Source organism: Gavia stellata, chromosome 25 (genome assembly GCF_030936135.1).
Source record: "Gavia stellata isolate bGavSte3 chromosome 25, bGavSte3.hap2, whole genome shotgun sequence".
In the NCBI taxonomy this organism is placed as follows: domain Eukaryota; kingdom Metazoa; phylum Chordata; class Aves; order Gaviiformes; family Gaviidae; genus Gavia; species Gavia stellata.
Window position 1 is genome coordinate 7,485,528 of NC_082618.1, and position 20,057 is coordinate 7,505,584.

The 20,057-nt window shown below is 66.7% G+C and overlaps 3 protein-coding genes across 3 annotated transcripts; all 3 read right to left on the bottom strand.

The window, feature by feature from the left end:
• Positions 1 to 736: 736 nt before the first annotated feature.
• PIGS (phosphatidylinositol glycan anchor biosynthesis class S) lies at positions 737 to 4,694 on the bottom strand. The gene is made up of 12 exons (XM_059829313.1): positions 4,652 to 4,694; positions 4,393 to 4,532; positions 4,213 to 4,324; positions 3,627 to 3,716; positions 3,373 to 3,464; positions 3,009 to 3,207; positions 2,538 to 2,680; positions 2,321 to 2,435; positions 1,898 to 2,043; positions 1,673 to 1,773; positions 1,224 to 1,434; positions 737 to 1,047 (listed from the first exon to the last, which is right to left on the bottom strand). Exons 1-12 carry the CDS (start codon positions 4,686 to 4,688, stop codon positions 772 to 774), a joined length of 1,662 nt encoding a protein of 553 aa, XP_059685296.1. The 5' UTR covers positions 4,689 to 4,694; the 3' UTR covers positions 737 to 771.
• A 920-nt stretch (positions 4,695 to 5,614) lies between these two features.
• On the bottom strand, positions 5,615 to 9,032 carry ALDOC (aldolase, fructose-bisphosphate C). Its single transcript, XM_059829281.1, has 9 exons — positions 9,010 to 9,032; positions 8,100 to 8,222; positions 7,809 to 8,020; positions 7,663 to 7,717; positions 7,432 to 7,592; positions 6,861 to 6,944; positions 6,598 to 6,772; positions 6,318 to 6,517; positions 5,615 to 5,740 (listed from the first exon to the last, which is right to left on the bottom strand). The coding sequence occupies exons 2-9, from the start codon at positions 8,209 to 8,211 to the stop codon at positions 5,645 to 5,647; spliced, it is 1,095 nt and encodes a 364-aa protein (XP_059685264.1). The 5' UTR covers positions 8,212 to 8,222; positions 9,010 to 9,032; the 3' UTR covers positions 5,615 to 5,644.
• A 1,966-nt stretch (positions 9,033 to 10,998) lies between these two features.
• SPAG5 (sperm associated antigen 5) lies at positions 10,999 to 19,909 on the bottom strand. The gene is made up of 23 exons (XM_059829511.1): positions 19,886 to 19,909; positions 19,624 to 19,725; positions 17,535 to 19,399; positions 17,260 to 17,452; positions 16,586 to 16,678; positions 16,323 to 16,454; positions 15,908 to 16,027; positions 15,564 to 15,656; positions 15,205 to 15,339; positions 14,959 to 15,052; positions 14,780 to 14,873; positions 14,594 to 14,675; positions 14,034 to 14,167; positions 13,566 to 13,737; positions 13,219 to 13,402; positions 12,836 to 12,907; positions 12,557 to 12,680; positions 12,180 to 12,291; positions 11,872 to 11,952; positions 11,643 to 11,786; positions 11,405 to 11,479; positions 11,218 to 11,298; positions 10,999 to 11,121 (listed from the first exon to the last, which is right to left on the bottom strand). Exons 1-23 carry the CDS (start codon positions 19,907 to 19,909, stop codon positions 11,008 to 11,010), a joined length of 4,320 nt encoding a protein of 1,439 aa, XP_059685494.1. The 3' UTR covers positions 10,999 to 11,007.
• Between the last annotated feature and the right edge of the window lie 148 nt (positions 19,910 to 20,057).

Genomic DNA, 20,057 nt, shown 5'->3' on the forward strand with positions numbered 1-20,057 from the left:
GTCAGAGCACAGGAGGGTCCCCGGGAGCCTCTGGGTGAGCAGCCCCCCAGGACGGTGGGTGGTGTGGGGAGAGCCCCACACCCGCCCCGAGAGCACAGGGGGGAAACACCCATAATAGGGTGTGGGGGACCCCATAACCCGCCCCCCCCCAAGAGCCTCAAGCTAATTTACTGAATGGAGCTGGACCCCATTAAGGTGTAACTGCCCGCAGGAGGCCCAATACCCATCAACAAGAGAGACCCCATTAAGTAAGAACTGCCCCCCCAGCAGCTGAAGCCCGTAACTGTCCCCCACAACACGTGCTTTGGGCCAAATACCCACAAGATAGGAGCCAGACCCCATAAAGCAATGCGGGGGGGGGGGGCTAGGGAAAGGCAGGGTAATGGGCACCCACAGAGGGCTAAGGGCGGAGCAGGGGAAGAGAGTCACACAGCCCCACACCAGCCCCCCGCACAACCGGGGATTTTCTTTATTTATACAGCAGCTTGTTCTGAACACAGTGCAGGGCCAGGGGTGCGCATGGGGAGCCCCCTCCCTCCTCTCTGATCTCAGCACTACTGGGCAGAGGGCTCAGGACCCAGACTGAGAGCATCTTCCACCCCTCAAAGCAGCCTCTCTTCCCACTCCAGCGTCTTGGCCATGGCAGACCCAAGCTGAGCTGCCAGGGCTGGCCCCGAGACCGTTCTGGAGCACCTTCTTGGGCCGTAGGTCCGTGACAACATGCTGCACGAGGTGCAGACAGCCCCAAGGCAGGGGACCATGGTGATGGGCTCAGTCCATCTTGGTGGGCTCCTTCTTACGCTGCCTGGCCTCCCGGACAATCTTGGCCAGGGAGAGGAGAATAGGAACAGCCATGGGCAGGAAGAGCGGGATGTAGATGGCAAATTTCTGGTCATCAGGGAAGTAGAGGAGATGGAGGAGAGACGGGTCAAAGAAGGCCCGCTCCGAGGAGGTGACTGCCTCCTTGCTAGCCTGGAAAGCTGAGTGCAGGTGGCCTGTGGCAAGCTTGGCCATGGCGCTCTGTGCTGAGGCCACCGCTCGGTACACCTGTGTGGGAACACCACCGACAGTCAGTCCCTGGCCAGGGAGGACCACAAGAACAAGCCTGGGGCCTCCTCGCTGCCAGACCTGGGTAGCACCACACCAGTGAGAGCTCATGGTCTGCACAGGGACAGTGACACCTAGCCCCCTCCGCTCCCCAACTCAGGGTGCCCCAGCTCTACCTCAGAGGCAACATCATCTTTGATGACAATATTCCCAATCTTGTCCAGGAGCTGGGCCAGCGAGGTCAAGGTGGTGGACACGGTGGCGATGTTCTCCACAGTGTGGGCCCAGAGCAGGCGGTCCAGCTCCCAGTCGGCCAGCCCCTCATTCCCTGGGCTCTCCAGCAGGAACTCAGGGGGCAGCTCCTCACGAGATAACCCAAACAGTAGCCTGGGAGTAGAGGTGAAGGTCCCAGCCCACATTACAAGCCTGCAGTCCCACACGCGCTCCTGAGAGCAATGCTGGCTGGTGGTCAGCACCTCCACAGCCACAAAAAGCCACCCTCAGCCTCCTGGAGCCCACAGAGGAGCAAACGAGCTGCATGGGTACAGCCTGCTCTGACCCCATCAATTTCCACATGTGCCAGGAGAGCACCCAGAGGCCCGGGGAGGGAAGAGCGCATCCTCACCGGAGCTGGGCCAGGAAAACCTCCATCACTCGCACCATGTCCACGTCCACGTGCAGCGGGAGGGAGGCTTCGGGGGAAACAGGGGTTTCAACGTTGTAAACCTGCAGGGGAGCGTATCAGCAAGGCACAGCCGGGGCCCTGGGGCTGGCAGGGCTGCCAGCACTCGCTGGGGATGGGGAGCTGCCGCCTTGCCTGAGTGCTGCCAGCACCCCCACGGCCCCGTACCATGATGCCGCCCCAGCGGGGGCTGTGGAAGGCATTGGTGCTCACTGGGGCTCCGTCCTTGTCCTGGATGTACAGAGGCGAGTGGGAACGCTCTGGCACGTATAGCAAGAAGTTCAGCACGGGGTAGAGCGAGGCAGCACTGGAGCCTGCAGCGGGACAGAGTCAAAGAACTCCCCTGGCTGGCAGGGACAGCAAGGCCAGACTGCCTGCACGCAGTGCTGGGGCAGAGCCCAGCCCTGCTCTTCCTTCCACAGCAACCCCCAAACAGAACTGCCAGCCCAGCAGGTCTCAGTCACACTCGCTCCCATCCGGGGCTGGCAGGGCATGGTGCTACGGGGAGGGCAGGGGCACAGGCCATAAGCATGGCTGTCCCCCCTCCCTCAGCAGAGCCCGTGACAGCCAAGTCAGGAGCGCAGCACTCACCCAGCCTGGCCTCCACAGGGTTGATGACGTGCGGGAGGCTGTGGGCGCTCAGGAGGAAGCTGGAGGACTCCTTGTCAAAGCGTGGCGTCACTCCTAGGACAGCATAGTACAGGATCTGCAGGCACACAACAAAGACATTGCTGGGAGAGAATTGTATCCCACAGCACCCGGGAAGGCCAAGGCTGGGCTCTCCCCATCGCCTCTCCCAGCCCTTCACCTGCGAGTCAACAGAGAAGTTGGCCACCAAGCTCAGTTTGTCCAGGACGGGCTGCACATAGCGGTTCACGGCATCCTCAATGTCCCAGTCCACGGCATGGGACTTGGGGTCAGGGTTCAGCAGGCTGAAGGTGATCTCATACCCTGCCGAAGACCCAACACCTGTGTGGCACTGGCACGGCCACTGCCTGTTGTTGCCCAGGCCAGGCATGTAGCCATGACAGAGCTCCCAAGAGCAGCAGGACCTGACCCCCTCCTCCCTGGCCCTCCCTGATGCAGGGGTGCCCCAACACACAGCGATCGCAGCATGGATCCCAGCCCAAAGCAACTACCAAGGGCGAAGGGAAGACCCCAAGGTCTGTTACCCCAGAAGACATCCAGAAATGCTACAGGTATAGCAGGAACAGCATCTCCCCGAGAGCCAGCAGGCCTTCCCTGGGTCAGGGAACAGGGCTGGGAAGCACATCCGTACCCAGGCTGGATTTCAAGTGCCGCCGGGCGTCAGGGCCAAGCTGGCCATCAGGCACGCGGTCTGAGAGGCTGGCAGCGATGGAGCTGGCCGTGAAGGACATCACCTGTGTGAGCTGCTGGATGCGGGTGCGGAGAGCGGGCAGATCCCCCCCAGCCCTTATCAGGGCGCTGCGGTGCTTCCCCACATAAGCGCTGATGCCCTGGAGAAGGGGCAGGGGTGAGGGCTGGGAGCAGGGCTGGCTCCTGTCAACGCGTCGGAGAACAGCATGGTGCCACCCGTGACAGCCTGGGGACAGATGCCTCCCCCAGGGCACCTTCATGGGGTGAAGTAAGAGAGGTTGGCACCGTAGGGTGCTGTTCCTTACCTGAGGCAGGAGAGAGGAGGTTTCAGGGACCACGTACATGGTCAGAGAGCCCAAAGAAGCGTTCTGCAGCAGGTGCAGAGCAGCGTCAGCCTCTGGGGAAGATGGAAGCACAAGCAGCGTTGGGAATTTCACTCCAATCCCTGTCCCACCCTGAGATGAAGTAAAGCTGAGTACCTTTGTTCAACCAGCCTCAGAAAGAGGAGCTTGCTCCCCCACAGATCTCCCCCAGCTACTGCGATCCCTCGTCCCGGTACCTTGTGCAGTAGCCACATCCAGCGCTGCCTCCTCCTGAGCTGTGGTGCTGCGATAGACTGTCTCGTAGCGGGCCGTGATGCTGGTTCTCACTGCCAGGGGGGGAAAGCCTGAGTGAAGCTGCTAGTCCTGGCCCTTCCTAGGAGCCAGGTGCTAAGAGGGACAAGGGACAGCCTCAGGGGGACACATGCCACAAGGTCCTTTGGGCACCAGCGCTAACCTCAGCTGAGTGACCAACCATGGCATGTGGCCTCAGCTGGTCCACGCTGGCAGGCAGGACAGTCCCATGCCAGCCAGGACACGTCCCACCCTCCGAGGGCTGCCAGTGCCCCCATCCCCAGGGAAGGGAGCTGGTCTCTTCTCTGCAGCACCCTGGGGACCTTGCTGTCCCCACTGCTCCCCTGTACTGCCAGCTTAGGACGGGATGATGCTGATGGATGCGGGTTTGGGGTGCGGGGAGCTCCAGGCTGACAGCCAGTGCCGGCTTCCTGGGGACAGAAGCCGCTGGCACGCAGGGACCACCCCCGGGAAGGATGAGGCCACCCAGGAGGGACGGACGGGGCAGGGACAGCCAGAGGGGTCTCTCACAATTCACGGAAATTTCCATCTCCTGCACGTCCCTGAAGGGCAGCGGCCTCGGCAGGTCCCCGGGCACCGACCCCGGGGCGAAGACCACGGCGACGGGCACGGCCAGCTGGAACTGAGCAGAGGCGTCAGCCCGGGCACCCGAGCCCCAGGACCCGCTGCCCCAGCCCCACCGGCGCTCACCGGCAGCTGGCCCAGCCCGTCGATGTCCGCGTAGGGCAGGGCGGCGCGGTAGGTCTCAGTCGTCCTCCACCACAGCGGCAGCCCCAGCACCACGGCGATGGCCGCGAAGGACAGGGCGGCCCGCCGGCCCCGCGCCCGCTCTGCGGGGACAGTGCTCAGCACCGGCCCGGCTCCCCAGGGATGGGGCGGGGACCGGGCACCCGGGGACAGGGGCTGGGGGACAGCGACCGAGCCCCGGGCACCCGGGTGCCGCCGGTACCTGCTTCATCCGCCGCTAGCGCCGCCGCCGCCGCCATCTTCACTTCCCGGACCAGCCGGGAGGGCGGAGCTTGCACCCAGCCCAGCCATTCAGAGCGCCCAGTCCTCACACCAGCCAATGAAGTCGTGGAGTCCGGAGCTCGGCGGCGCAGACGGGCTGGCAGCAGCACCAATCAGAGCGCGATACCCACCCTGAGGAGGCGGGATTTGGCCGCACGGCCTCTACGAGTGCCGCGGAGGGACAGGCGGTGCCGCCGCGCGGGAGGGAGGGGCCGCAGCGGACGCCTGTGCAGCGCCGAGCACCGCGGCCGGGAAAGCGGGGTGGCAACGGCGTGGGAGGTGGAACAGGGGCTTCCCAGGGGCTCCTTACCCACCCCATGGCCCTCGGGGAGAGCCCAGCCACCCCTCCTGCCTCCCAGAGCCTCACGATGGGTGTGGGTGGTCTGACACCGGGCACAGCTCATTGCATGGGTGAGCACAACAGGTTGCAAGTGGTGCCCAGGGGCGGTGGAGGGACGGGGCAGCCCGCGATGGAGCAGTGCGCGGTCCCCGGGTACCCGGCGGCGAGGGAGGAGGCGGCATAGCGCTGTCTCTACCATTTATTCGTTGTTAGGCTATTTGGTACATGGGGTGCACATGGCGAACACAACACAGGCGCCCCAAGGGCACCAGCGACTGGGACTGCGAAGCTACGGCAGGGCAGGGGCACCCCCAGGCCTCCCCTCCTGCCCGCCACGTGGCCGGGCCTCCCCCACGGCCTGGCGGGAGCCCCCCGCCAAAGGGGCAGCTGGGTGGCTCCCTCCGGGGGCCAGGTAACCCGGGCCCCCCACTTCATCTGCGGACACAGCGGCATGGGGCCGGCCCATGGGGCGCACTCCCCTTCCCCTCCCCGCGTGGTGGCTCCCCTGGGTGGCTGGGGTGGAAGCGGGGTGTGAGCAGTGGCGGGGAGGGGGCCAGGGCGGGGGCCGGGGCCGGTGGGGCGCCCGGCCGGGGCTCAGTAGGCGTGGTTGGCCACGTAGAGGGACTGCCCGGCGGCCCCCGAGTCGTCCCCGCTGCCCTCGTACTTGCCCAACGCCGCCAGCCCGTTCACCTGCGGAGAAAGCAAACGTCAGCGGCCCCCGTGGGGTACGGCCCCAGTCCCTGGGGACTCAGCCTTCAGGGCCCCCCAGCCCATGGGGACATGGTCCTTGGCATCCCCTGTGCCCCTTGGCATCCCTCTCCCATGGGGACAGAGCCCTCAGCGTCCCCCGTCACCCCACGGGACATGGCTTTTGGCATCCCTCTTCCCACAGGGACAGAGCCCTTGATGTCCCATGTCACCCTATGGGCATGGCCCATCCCGCAGGGACCTGGTCCTTGGCATCCCCCATCACCCTCTGAGGACGCGGTCCTCACTGTCCCCCAACCCACAGTCCTGTGTGTCCCCCCATGAGGGCCACGGCCTTTGGCATCCCGTCCTGTGGGGCACAGCCCTTGGTGTCTCCTGTCACCCCCATGGGACGTCGCCCTCAGCATCCCCCGCCCCAAGGGGCACAGCCATTGGCGTACCCCCTCCCACGGGGACACACGCCTTGGTGTCCCCATCACCCCATTGGGGCACAGCCCTTGGTGTCACCCGTGGGACGCAGCCCTCAGCACCCCTCTCCTGTGGGGGCCACCGCCATCACCTCTGCGCGCTTGACGAACTCCTCGGTGGCGGCGGTGGCGTTGTCTTGCTGCCCGCGCCAGGCGTTGAGCGCCGACGCCTGCAGCGCCCGCCCGTAGGAGAAGGTGAGGGCCCATGGCCGCGCCAGCGGGCACGTGTTGATGGCGTTGAGGTTGATGGAAGCCTCCTCCTCACTCTGACCCCCAGACAGGAAGGTGACACCTGCAGAGAGCGGGGTTATGGCACCAGGGGGGCCAGAGGACATCCCCCTCCTGGTTCCTACCACGTTCTGGTGCCGGTACCTGGCACAGCCGGGGGCACAGTGCGACGCAGGGCGGTGACGGTGGCCATGGCGATCTCCTCGGGGCTGTACTTGGTGGGGCAGGAGTGCCCGGGGGTCACCATGTTGGGTTTCAGCAGGGTCCCCTCCAGGTAGACGTGGTGGTCGCTCAGTGCCTTGTAGACAGCTGCCAGCACCTGGGGAGGACAGGCAGCGTGGAATCCCCCGGCACGGCATGGCACAGCGCAGCATGGTGCCCACCCCACTGCCCGCTCCAGTGCTCACCTTCTCCGTCACGTACTGGCACCGCTTGAGGTCGTGGTCACCATCAGGCAGGATCTCCGGCTCCACGATGGGCACGATGCCGTTCTGCAAACACCAGGCAGATGCCATCACAGGGACATCCCTGGGCATCACCTCGGCCCCATGGCAATGTGGGCCAATGCCTGGACCTGCGGGGCGATGCTCAGCCCCGAGGTTCAATGTCCACCCTTGCCGGTGATGCCCATCCCAGTGGGGCGATGCCCAACCTAGGAAGGTCAATTCTTGGCCCCATAGAGCAATGCCCATGTTTGCGGGGTGATGCCCAGCCCCATGCAGCAATGCCAGGCCCCATGGGTGATGCCCACCCCATGGGGCAATGCCTGGTCCTGGGGGTCAATACCCATCCACATAAGGTGTTACCCAGCCCATGGGTTGATGTCCAGCCCATGGGTGATACTCGGGCACAGGGGCATTGCTGAGCCCCATGGATCTGTGACCCTCCCTGTGGGGCAATACCTGGCCCCTTAAGTCAACAACCATCCTATGGGTCAATGCCCATCCCGTGGGGCGATGCCTGGCCACAGACACATACCTGCTGGCAGATGCTGGCGTAGCGGGCCAGGACGTTGGCGTTCTCCATGATGGCGAGTGCGGAGGGGGTGTTGTCACTGATTTTCAGCACGCAGCGCCACTTGGCAAAGTCGGCCCCATCCTTCTTGTACTGGGCACAGCGCTCTGACAGCCCGTCCAGACCTGCCAGGCAGCACGTCAGCCCTGCAGCCCCAAACCCCGCGGCCCCTGCCCCCCTACCCGCTCCGCCTACCCTGCGTGGTGGTCTCGCCATCCGTCCCAGCCAGCGGCACAACGCCCTTGTCCACCTGCGGAGAGAAAGGGAAGGCAGCGCTGAGCCCCACCAGCACCCTCCAAGCACCCTCAGCACCCCACAAACTCACAGGACACCCCCCACACCTTGATGCCCACGACGATGCCCTTGTCCTTGATCATCTGGACGAAGGGGGTGCCGTCGTCGGCCTTCTGGTACATGGTCTCGTGGAAGAAGATGACACCCCCAATGCATTTCTTCACCCGGCTGTCGGCGCTAAAGAGGATCTGGCGGTACAGCCGGCGGTTCTCCTCTGTGTTCTCCACCCCAATCTGGTTGAGGCGCTTCGCCATGCTCCCTGTGGGCACCCAGCACCCTCGTCAGCCTCAGGCGCGGGGAAAAGGGGTGGCGGGACAGATCCCCCCGCCATCACTGACCTACGGACTCATCGGCGGCCAAGATGCCCTTGCCGGGGGCCACGATGCGCAGGGCGATGTCCGACAGCTCCTTCTTCTGCTCGGCCGTCAGCGCGGGGTATTGGTGCGTCATGGTGGTGGTGGCTGTGAGCAGACGGGGGCTGAGTCACGCGCCGGAGAGGCATCCGCCACGCACCCGTACCCGCACCCTGCGGGGACCGGGGACCCCCGCGTGGCTGGGACCGTGGCCCCGCGGGGCGGACGCGGTGCATAAGCAGGCAGCTGCCCTCACCCCGGGACGGGCAGGGCCTCGTGGAGGATGCCGGGGAGCTCCCAGCCATTTTGCTGCCTGCTCGCCCGCCCCCAGCCCAGCCATCTTGAGGGAGCGCAGCTTCGCGGGGGGTCGGGGCAGAGCCCGGGGGGGGGGCCCGGGGATGGAGGTACCCCGGGGCCGGGGACAGCCCGGGTGGGAGGTACGAGGGGGATGGCGATAGCGCGGGGATGGGGATACGGGGAGGGATGGAAATACCCCGCGAATGGCGCTCCCTGGGGAGGGGGAGACCCCAGGGGCGGCACAACCGGGGCTGGGGGTACCCGGCGGCGGGGGTACCCCGGGGCTGGCGCCGCTGCGGGGCCGAGGATGTCCCGGCGAGCCGGTGTTCCCCCCGGGGCGGCGATCCCCCGGCCGGTACCGCCCGGGCTGGGGCTGCGCCAGCGCAGGGGGTGTCTCCGGGCTCCCCCCCGCCCCAGCACCCCCATGCCCGGGGTTCCCCCTGCCCCGGAGACCCCCAGCCCTGCCCGACCCCCGGCATGCCGGCGGCGCCGCACGGAGACACCCCGGAGCCCCCGGCGGGGCAGTCGGCTCCCGCCGCCGCGGTGCCCGGGCGGTGCCCCCCCCCCGCCCCTCCCCGGTCTCCCGGCTCCCCCTTACCGTGCAGGGCGGGCGGCGCGGACTGCGGGCTGCGCGCTCCGGCCCCGCGGTAAATGGGGCTGCGATGCCGCAGAGCTACGTGACCGGCGGGGCGGCACCCGGCAGGACCGGCCCCCCCGGCCCGCTCCGCCCCCCCCCGCCGCCGCACGCACACCCCCCCCCGGCGACAACCCCTGCCGCTGGTGGGGACCCCAGGGTGACAACCACGGGCCGGGGACCCCGCTGTGCTGCCCCTGTGCCCTGCTGCTGGTGGGGACCCCTCTGTGCACCCCCACCGCCCGGCCAGGGAGCCAGCTGAGTCACCCCTTGTCATGGGCGGGGACCCCCACGCCACCCAGGGTCCCCACTGTGCCACCCCAGTGCCACCCCGTGTTGCTGCTGGAGACCCCTCTGTGCCGCCGACCTTACCGTGCTGTTCCTGGCTATGGGTAGGGACTCCCCCTGCCACCCCCCTGCCACTGCTGGGGACCCCGCTGTGCCACCCTATTGCCACTGCCAGCTAGGGGCAGGGACCTTCCCCTCGTCACCTCTGGGCCAGGGACCCCACTGTGCCACCCCCAGGCTGGGGACCCCACTGTGCCACCCACCACTGCTGTGCCATAGACCCCGACTGCGTCACCTCTGCTAGCAGGGACCAAGCCCCAGCAGTGCAGAGCCCCACACCCCCGGGACAGGGCTGGGGCTCCCACAGGACACCAGTACCCCCCCAAAAAGCCGCCTGGAGCGGGCGCAGGGACAATAGCAGTGTCCCCGCTCACCCCACGGGGCCGGCTGCCAGGGCCGTGCTCTGCTGAATCCCCGCCGTAAAAGGAGGGCTCAGCTGCCCCGCATGGCCCTAATCCAGGGAGGGGAGCGCATCTCTCCCTGCATCCCAGAGCCGGGCACAGCCTGGGGCCCCCGCTGCCGGCCCCTCGTCTGGGGGGGCCCCCTACCCGACCCCCTGCCATCAGGGTCACAGCCACAGCAGGGAGGGAGGCGATGCCAGGGAGCAGCAAGCACTGCTTCTCTTCCCACGCACCCCGTAAAGAGGGGTGCAACCCTAAACACCTCCTTTTCCTGGGTGCGGGGGTGAATAAAGGTGCCAGCACCCAGGGTGTTGCAGCACCCACGCCGTGCGGGGCAGCAGGGCTGTGGCAGAGGGCAGGGGAAGGTGATCCCCCCCCCCCCCAGGCAGGAGAAACAGGCCATTAAAAACCAGAGCACTTGTTGGAACACTGCTATTTTGGGCCGTGCTGGGGGAGGGAAGTGCTGCATGGCCCCCATGGCGGCGGGGAGCATCCTTGGGGTCGGGAACACCGGGAGGGGGATCCCCCAGGAGATGCCCTAGCAGGGAAGGAAGGAGGTGAGGCTGGAGCTGTGCTGGGAGCCAGGGGGGGCCCTGGGGGAGCCCCCCCCCACCTGCAGCAGCAGGGGCCAAGGGGGGGGGCTGGGAGCAGGAGCTGGCAGAGCTCCCAGTGCCTGGCAGGCAGCGCTTGCTGCGACCCAGGGGATGCCGCATGCTGGAGCCGCACTGGGAAGGGAACCATCCGCATGCAACAGGCTTGTAGCCCACGGCCCCAGTGATGGGGGAAGCAGAATCCAGCCTCCGATACCCTCTGCAGGGGCAAGCAGGAGCGGGGCACCCAGGGAATCTAGGGCAGGAGGAGGAGCGGGGGCCCGGGGAGGGAAGCTAGGTCAGCCTGGGCACGCTGGCTGCTGCCGGGGCCGCAGGGTGGGAGCCTGGGGAACGCAGTGCCTTATTGAGAGCAAGCGCTGGCAGGGGGGTTGCATGGTCCCCGCCAAGGAGGAGAGGTCCTAGGGTGGCTGCAGCCCCGTGACGGGGACGGAGCAGGCACAGCCGGCACAGGCTGGACTAGTTGTCCCCACCCAGGGCACCAGGAGCTTCCTGCATCCGTCCACCAGGCAGGGTGAAAGCCAACAAAACTTTATTCAATAAATAATTACAGCATTAAGAACAGGCAGGACAGCATTAAGAACAGGAAGGTTTCATGCTACGGGCTATAGCGGCTCAGCGGCTTCCTTGCTGCTACTGGCCGGCTTCAGGCCCAAGTACCGCAGCAGGCCATGGAGCTCCTGGCAGCCCACTGCCACGTCGGGGACGGCCAACAGGACCTGGGAACGGCAGCAGCGTTAGCAACAGCATTTGGGATGAAGATTTGTGTTGCTGCAGTCACAGCAAAGGTGAGAGCGATGAATCGCAAACCTCACCTCTTTCATCTTCTCCTGCATCTCCTCGTGGGTCCTCAGCACTTTCTGGGCATGATGGAGCCTCAGCTCCAGCCCTTGGACCTGTGGTGGGAGATGCTTGTCAGGAGCCTGCTCCAAAACTGGGCAGGGACGGGCCAAAGAGGGAGAGGGGACTAGAGCCAGGTCAGCCCCTCGGGGCTCCCCGTACCTGCTCCAGGTACTTGTCGGAGAGCAGCAGATTCTCATCCTCTTTCTCCAGGAGCAGCAGCCGCAGTTTGTCCACCTGCAAAAAAAGCGAGTGCCCCTGAGAACTCCCTCAGGGAGAGGTATGGGGTGGGGGGCTCCCTCCCACTACCCTGCTTAAGGAACGAGGTCTAGAGAGGTCCCTGTCCATGGAGAGGTGGTGACACGAGGAGCCCGCAGCCCCGGCAGCCCCCCGGCCTCACCTCCTGCCGCAGCAGGACTCGCTCCTGGACATAGGCAGCGTCCACCTTGGGCTCCTGCCCCCGCATCTCCTCCCACAGCACCTTGGCCTCTGTCTCTGCACGCTGGAGCGAGCGCTTTAGCTGCGAGACTTCTCCCTTCAGCCTCTGCGGGGGGAAAGGAGACACTGAGAGGGGTTCTGTGGCTGGCAGCCCCCAGGTGCTGCAGCCCAGCCAGGCCCCCATCGCGCACCGTGACTTCCCCACTCTTGTCGATGAGGTGCAGCATCTTCTCTTCCTGCTGTTTCACTACATCCTGCAGCTCCTTCTCGTTCTGCAGGGGGGAAGAAGCGGTGTCAGGCAGTGCCCGGCCCCAGCCACCCCCAGCACCCTGGGGAGCGAGTGGGTTTTCTCATGTTCGAGAAGGTCAGACGAGGCAGGAGCACCCATGGGGCATCGCTGGAGCCAGTCACCCAGATTTCTCCGTGTCCTAGATCAGCGCCCGTCCCAGTTTGGCTCTGCCCTGGGGTGAGCGCTGGCCCACTTCTGGCACCAGCTCACCTCTAGCTTGCCCCTCAGCGCCTTGTTCAGCTTGGCAATGGTGGCAGCCTGGGCATCCATCTTCTCCTGGCTCTCGGTTGTCACTGTCTCCAGCTGGAGCCGCAGGTCAGAGCTGGGAGAGGACAGTGGGTCTGAGCCGGTGGGAAGCATGGTGCCCGGCACCAAACACTGTCCTGGGCATCCCACCAGCCCCGTGGTGGGAGAGGCCAACCCGCCAGCCTGGCCAGCTGGAAAAAGCCCTTGTAGCCATGGCAGGAGAGGTCTAATCCAGCACTGGGGTGAGAGGCAGACCCCAGACAGGCTGCCCGCAGGAGATACCGTGCCCAGGAGAGCTGTGCCCACGCCCAGCCCTCGACACGAGCCCCCGCTGAACTCACATCTCTGTCTGTAGCGCCTTGAACTCGCTCTGCTCCAGCTCCTGGATGCGGGAGCTCAGCATGGTGAGGTCAGAGACAATGGCTCTCAGCTCCTTTACGCTCTCCAGCAGACCGTCCTCAGGCTCTGCGGGCAGGGCAGAGGCTCGTGAGCGGCAGGGAGGGAACATCAGTCCCAGGGGACATGGAGCCAAGCACAAAGGCATGCCTGCTCATCCACCCCCGTGCAGGCAGCCCTGCAGCTTCGGAGCAGGGTCCAGGGCAGGGTGACAGCCCCAGTACCTGTTGGCTTCGGTGTAGAGGCAGGTTTGTCCTTGGTAAATGCACTCCCACCTCCGGCGGTTTCATCGGCATCTGGGAGAGGAGAGGGCAGAGGCGCTGTACCCAGTCCTGCGTGTTGCAGGGAGCACGACCAAAGCTCAGCCACGCACCCATCTGCCCCGGGGAGCTCGGAGAAGACCCTGACTGCTTGCAGGAGCCGTGACCCAACCCATGACTGCCACAAGGGAACAACTGGGGAATCCACAGGGAAGGGCACAAGGATAGCACTGGGATCTCTTCCTCGCCCGACACCAGTGCACATCCCCAGCATGGGAGAGAGCGATCCCCATCCCCACACAGGGACAGCCCCCCGCCCAGCACTCAGACGGCGGGTGCCAGCTTACCTTTCCCCGACACCGCTTTCAGGACGCTGCCCACAAAGGAGCCCCCGGTGTGGTACGGGGTGCGGCATGCCGGTGTGCGGCAGGCGGGGGTCCAGGCACGGCGGGGTGTCTGCAAGCCCGGTGTCCTCCAACCCGGCGTCCGTGGAGCCGGTGTCCAGGCTCTGCTTCTCGATGGGGCATCATCCTTTGGAGGGGAGGGAGAGCACAGCACCAGAGTGCGGCTTGTGCCAGCTCTGCACTACCCCGGCGAGCAAGGGGGGGTGTCTCGAAGCCACGCTATGGAGAGCCACAGGGGTCTGACCCCCACCCCCCAGGCCACCCCCTTGTCCTTGTCCTCAGGGGAGGGCTCCTACCTCCTCTTGCAGAGCAGCCCTGAGGCAGTCAGCAAGCTCCTGCAGCCGCATCTTGCTCTCGGCGATGTCCGTGGAGCACCAGGAGACTTTGTCCCTCTTGAGCTGCAAGCTGAGGAGCTCGGCCTTGGTGTTTTCCAGCTCCTGGCTGAGGGCAGCCTGCTCTTCCCTGCAGGGGTGGCATCAGCCTCAGCAGGAGCAGCGTTCCCGCTCCTCGGCATGGGATGGGGGCATTTCCCATGCCTGCCTCCCACCGTGACCCAGGGGGAGTGCAAACCCCACAGCTTCCCCCAAGATGGGGTCTGCTGGGCTTCCACACAGCCTCTTCCCACCCGCCTGGGTAACCATGCTTGACTGGGCAGCAGTGACCAGAGCCATGTCCCCCTGTGTGTCCCCACACCCCAGGAGTAGCTTGATTTCCTAAGACAGAGGGGTTCAAGCAGAGGCGGCGAGGGGGGTCGGTACCGCAGGCGCTGGTGGGAGTCCATCAGCTCCTCGTACTGCAGGCTGCGCTCCTGCAGGGTGGCCAGCGAGGACTTCAGCCTGGCCTCCACCTCCAGCAGCTGCGTGCGGGACATGCGGTTCTCCTGGTCGAGGAACTGCAAGAGGATGGGGGCACACAGCCATGAGAACCTGGCCAGAGACCCAAGGGGGCCCCAGTGGGACCCCCAGCACGGTCACTCCCATGCCTCAAGGTGCCGTTTCCAATTAGGGGAAGCTTTACCCCAGCAGACCAACCCAACCCCTGGAGACCAGCAGTTTACTGGGGACATAGGGCAGGCTGAGGGATGGCACCACGCCTGCAGCCAGGGGAATTATCCCGAAGAGCTGCCCACCCCCCCAAGAATTGCCGCCGGGCAGGACGGAGAGCCACGCTACGTGCGGGATGTCAACCGCCCTCGCCGCGCTCACCCCCCCACTGCAGGAGGGCTAATCCTGCTGCTGGCTGTCCGCCAGCATTCCCGCGAGGCCACGACGGGGGCCAGCAGCGCGTGACGGCGTGGGCAGGGTCAGGCAGCTCCTACCTCCCAGCACTCAGTTGCCTCCCGCAGCTCCTGGCACAGCCCATTGCACTCCTGCTGCAGGGTATCCCTCTGCCGTGCCAGCCTACGGGGATAGGATGGGATCAGGGGGTACCACGTTTTGGGGCGAGGCGTGGCAGGAGGTGGCTATGGCGGGGGGCAATGCCCTGCCCCAGGGCTCAGACCCACCAGGCCATCTCCTCCCACTGCTTCTCATTCTCCTGCTGCAGCGCATCCCGCTCCTGCTCCAGGTTGGCCAGATTCGTCATCAGGGAGCTCAGATCTGCGAGGGGCAGAGCCATCAGTGCGGGGGGGACGAGGGCAGCAGGGACACGGGCGGCTCCAGCCCCCATGTCACCCACCCCTACCTGCGCTGAGGCGCGAGTTGGCCACCGTCAGCTGCTCTAGCTGAGCCACTGAGTCCCGCAGGGCCACCGAGGTCTCCTCCAGCTGGCAGGACGCCTACAGAGACACAGCGTCCTTCGGGCTCGCTTTGGGCTGCTCTTCCCCATGGGGTGTTCCCACACCAAGGGGTGCCCCAAGTCACCCCGTGCCTGGGGTCAGCCGGGCTGCAGACACCCCCAGGCACCACTCAGCACTAGGCAACTCTCTACCTCCTCCTTGGCTTGATGAGCTTTGTCCGCTTGCTGCCTCGTGGCATCCCGCTCCTCCAGGCAGCTCCGCAGCTTGCCGGGCACGCTCTCCAGCACGGCCCGGCACCGGGACACCAGGGCCCTCGCCTGCTCCCGCTGCAAGGGGCGACAGCGATGGACAGAGCTGAGCACAGCACGGCCGTGCCGGCTGGTGTCTCTGCCCGGCTGCGTGACCAGGGATGGGTCTGGCAGCAGCCAGGCTGTCAGTGGTACCCAGGGCACAAACTGCTCCGAGATGGAGCAAAGCAGCACCAGCCTGGACCATGCCAGCAGGGAGGAGAGGGGTTGAGCCTGCTGGTCCCCACGGTGACACTCCTCACCTCCGCATCCAGGGCTCTCCTTTCCTCCTCCAGATTTTCAAAAGTGATGTCTATGAATTCCCGGAAAGGCTGAGCCTCAGCAGCCAGGGATACCTGTGGGGCAGGAGAGACGGGTCAGCGCTGTCGTGGTGGAAGAGCCACATTCAATGGCCATGGAGGGAGGTGAGCACCAGCCCCGAGGCCAGATCTGCAGCAGCTTCCCGGCAGCAGCGCCAAGAAACCTCTGACAGACCCAAGCCCATCGCAGACCATTGCTCAGAGCATCACCCAAGCCCAGGATGTGGGATACCCTTCCAGCCCCTCCCCGGGGAGGAGGCAGACGGAGATGCCCGCCTGCTTGGTACCTGCTGGTCGATGGCATCCGCCAGCAGCGTGCCCAGCTCTCGCTGGGATGCCAGGCTCTGGTCGCGGGCGCTGATCCGGGCGCTGGCGTGGGCGCGGAAGGCCTCCAGGAAGCGATCGCCCTGCCGAGGGAAGGATGCTGCTGCGGGCACGGTGTCACACAAGGGGCAGCTCCCAGGAACCATCCCCGCATGCTCCCAGCAGGACACAGCTCAAGCCAAAAAAAACATCCCGAGAGCTCCAGCCACCCCAGGCTGCCACAGCCCTTCTGGCCTTCCAAGGCCACATCAGGCTTTTCCCCCCGGATGCCAGAGAGACCTTCCCCCTCCGCAGAGATGGGCAGAGACATGGGATGCCCCATCAAAGGCACGGGGATGGCAGACCCTGCCCTGATCCCCCCACCAGCTGCCCTCCTACCTCTTCCTTGGCTCGGAGGGCTTCGTCTGCTCGCTGCCTCATGGCATCCCGCTCCTCCAGGCAGCTCCGCAGCTTGCCGGGCACGCTCTCCAGCATGGCCCGGCACCGGGACACCAGGGCCCTCGCCTGCTCCTGCTGCGAGGGGAGATGGCACCAGGAGTCACCAGGTATAGCTGACCGCTGCCGTGTGTGTGCCGACAGTGCCAGCGTCTCCCGAAACCTGGGGGGGAAAGGGTGCCCAGCCTAGCCGCATCAGGGCTCACCTCCCGGTCGAGGGCTCCCTGCTCATCCTGCAAGCTCTGAAACATGGCATCCACGAGGCCTCGAAACAGAAGGCACTGCCTGCTCCAGGCACCCTGGGGAAGGGACAAGGGCACCGGCACTCAGGCAGCGCTCCCAGGGTACACGTGTGCCCTGCCAGGCTGAGGCCCGGTACACTCATCACACAGCAGCCAGCCGAGACACACCGTCCCCACAGTGGTTAGCTCCAGCTCCTGCTGCAGGTCCTGCTCCGCTCCCCGCTGCCGCTGCAGAGCCTCCGTTTTCCTCCGCAGCTCGAGGTAGAGGTTGCGGTAGATCTCCTCCTCCTAAGGGAATCCCGGCAGAGCAGAGGGGGCTTTGCACCAGCCCCACTCCACCCTGGGGTCCAGCAAGAGTAATTTGGCTGTGACACCTCCTGTCCCCCCCCTCCCCACTCATGCCAGGGATGTTTCCCCACACAAAGGATTCAAATCCAGCAAACTCAGCATGTCGAGCCAGGCGCAATAACGCGGCTGGAGCAGCGCCGGGCGCGTGATGCCATGCGCTGTGCCGTGCCGCAGCAGCCCCGCTTTACTTCTGCTCCACCGGGTTGCAGTCCAGCTGGTGACATGTGGGCAACATCATGGCACCAAGACTACGGAAAATGGGGTGGGATCACCCCGGCAAGGGCTCTTACCCCTTTGGGGTGGGTGATGTCTGTCTGTGTGAGCACGTCCCTCTGCTCGGCCGGGCCCACGCCGGGCAGCGGCCGCTGGCTCTCCTGCCAGTCGCGCAGCTGGTGCGAGAGGGCTTCGATGATGATGAGGGTGCTCTCCAGCCGCCCTTCCAGCTCTGCCCGTGGCAGGGACTTCAGCTGCTCCCGGGGACAGCTGGGGACAGAGAGAGGGCTTGGGGCACAGACAGCACACGGGTGCCACAGCCCCGTTTAGGGGGGGACGTCACCACACTTACTGCCAGAGCAGGGAGTCTGTTTCGGCAGCGTTGTCCTTGGCGCATGGAGGGCCACCCACGGATGTGTTTGTGCTCTTTTCCCGCAGGTCTCGGGGGGTCATGAAGGTGCCAGTGACTGCGGTGGGCACAGGGGTGACGCTGGTGCCGGCGACCGTGGTGGGCACAGGGGTGACGCTGGTGCCGGCGACCGCGGTGGGCACAGGGGTGACGCTGGTGCCGGCGACCGCGGTGGGCACAGGGGTGACGCTGGTGCCGGCGACCGCGGTGGGCACAGGCAGGGGCAGGCTGTGCCGCAGGGACTCCAGCAGAGACGAGGTGTTGAGGCTCTTCTCCAGCCACACCAGCGGCAACACCCAGGACACAGCACCCGGGGCCACCTCGGGCGAGGGGATGGGGGTGGCCGTTGCCTCCAACCTGGCATGCTCTGACCTACCTGCCTCAGTGGGAGGGGGTCTGGGCGGGGGCTGCTCTGGCGGGGCAGGGGCTGGGGACTTGCACCCCTCAGGGGTGTCTTGGCAAGGCGGGGGACCCACACTCCCATCTCCAGCCAAGGGCTCAGGGGCCACGGGGCTGCAGGAGAGGTCAGCGGGCACCGCTCGCCAGCCGTGGAATGGAGCTTCCTGCGGGGTGGAGCTGGTGCCAGGGAGCCCTGGGGTGCAGGAGGCCAGGCTGACACTGCCGGGGGGGCCGGGAGTGCAGGGTGCTAGAGTGGTGCTGCCCAGGGAGTTCGGGGTGCAAGGCACTGAGCTGATGATGCCAGGGGGCCCTGGGGTGCAGGGTGCTGGGTTGGCGCTGCTGGGGGGCTCTGGTGTGCAGGGCCCCAGGACAGGGCTGCATATGGGGGCCGGCATGGCGCTGCTGGGGGGCTCTGGCATGCATGGCCCTGGGACTGGGCTGCACAGGGGGTTTGGCACAGTGCTGCTGGGGCGCTCCGGGGTACATAGCCCTGGGACGGGGCTGCACAGGGGGGCTGGCACCGTGCTGCTGGGGGGCTCCGGAGTGCTGGGCCCCAGGTTGGGGCTGCACAAGGGGGCTGGCACCATGCTGCTGGGGGGCTCCGGAGTGCTGGGCCCCAGGTTGGGGCTGCACAAGGGGGCTGGCACCGTGCTGCTGGGGGGCTCCAGGGTGCTGGGCCCCAGGTTGGGGCTGCAAAAGGGGGCTGGCACTGTGCTGCTGGGGGGCTCCGGGGTGCTGGGCCCCAGGTTGGGGCTGCACAGGGGGGCTGGCACGGTGCTGCTGGGGGGCTCTGGGGTGCTGGGCCCCATGATGGAGCTGCACAGGGGGGCTGGCACGGTGCTGTCGGGGGGCTCTGGGGTGCTGGGCCCCATGATGGAGCTGCACAGGGGGGCTGGCACAGTGCTGCCGGGGGGCTCTGGGGTGCTGGGCCCCATGATGGAGCTGCACAGGGGGGCTGGCACGGTGCTGCCGGGGGGCTCTGGGGTGCTGGGCCCCATGATGGAGCTGCACAGGGGGGCTGGCACGGTGCTGCCGGGGGGCTCTGGGGTGCTGGGCCCCATGATGGAGCTGCACAGCGGGGCTGGCATAGGGCTTCTGGGGGGCTCCGGGGTGCTGGGCCCTGGAGTGGAACTGCCAGGGGGCTCCAGGCTGGTGCTGCTGGGGGGCTCTGGGGCACCAGGCACCAGGGTGGGATACCTGGGGGGCTCAGGGGCACCAGGCTTCAGGGTGGGACTGCCGGGGGTCTTCAAGGTGCTGGGCCCCAGGGCAGGAGTCCCAGGGGACTCTGGGACGGTGCTGCTGGGGGGGAGCAGGATAGCACTTCTGGGGGGTCCTGGGGTGCAGGGCACCCGGGTGACATTGCTGGGGGGCCCCCGGGTGCAGGACACTGGGGTGGCGCAGTCATGGTCCTACAGGACATTTGGGGAGGTGGGGGTCAGGGCTACCCTGCCCTTCCCCCCCAGCACCCCATATCCATTTCCCACCGACCCCCCCCATTTCCCCCGCCCCAGTAGATATACCTGTCCCCCCACTGTCCTGGTACCCCTACCTCAGAACCCCCAGTTCCGGTACACCCCAGCACCCCTTCCGCCTCCCCGGACCCCCCCAACCGCCTCCCCCCCCCCGCACCGACCTTGAGCCGCAGCCGGCGGAACAGCGGGGTGAGACTGGTGCGCTCGGCGCCCGGCTGCAGCCGCAGCTCCTGCAGGGGGGGGCGCCGGGGCCGCTGCTGCGCCTGGGGGGGGGTTGTGTGTGTGTCACCGGGGGCCACCGGCAGCACACAGCCCCCCGCACACACACATACCGGGAGCGCTCCGGCCCGCACCAGGCCCACCGCCCCACACCGCCCCCCGGCCTGCCCCGTGCCGAGGCTCCCGGCCCCGGGCCGCACTCACGGCGGGGGTCTGGGCGGCCCGCATGGCCCCGCTCCCGGTCCCGGCTCCGGTCCGGTCCCGCCGCTCCCCGCGCGCTGCCGCCGCCGCCCGTTTGAAAACAACGCGCCGCTCTGATTGGCTGCTCCGCGCACGCGTCACTCCAGGGGAGAGGTTGTTAGAGGCGGGGCTATGT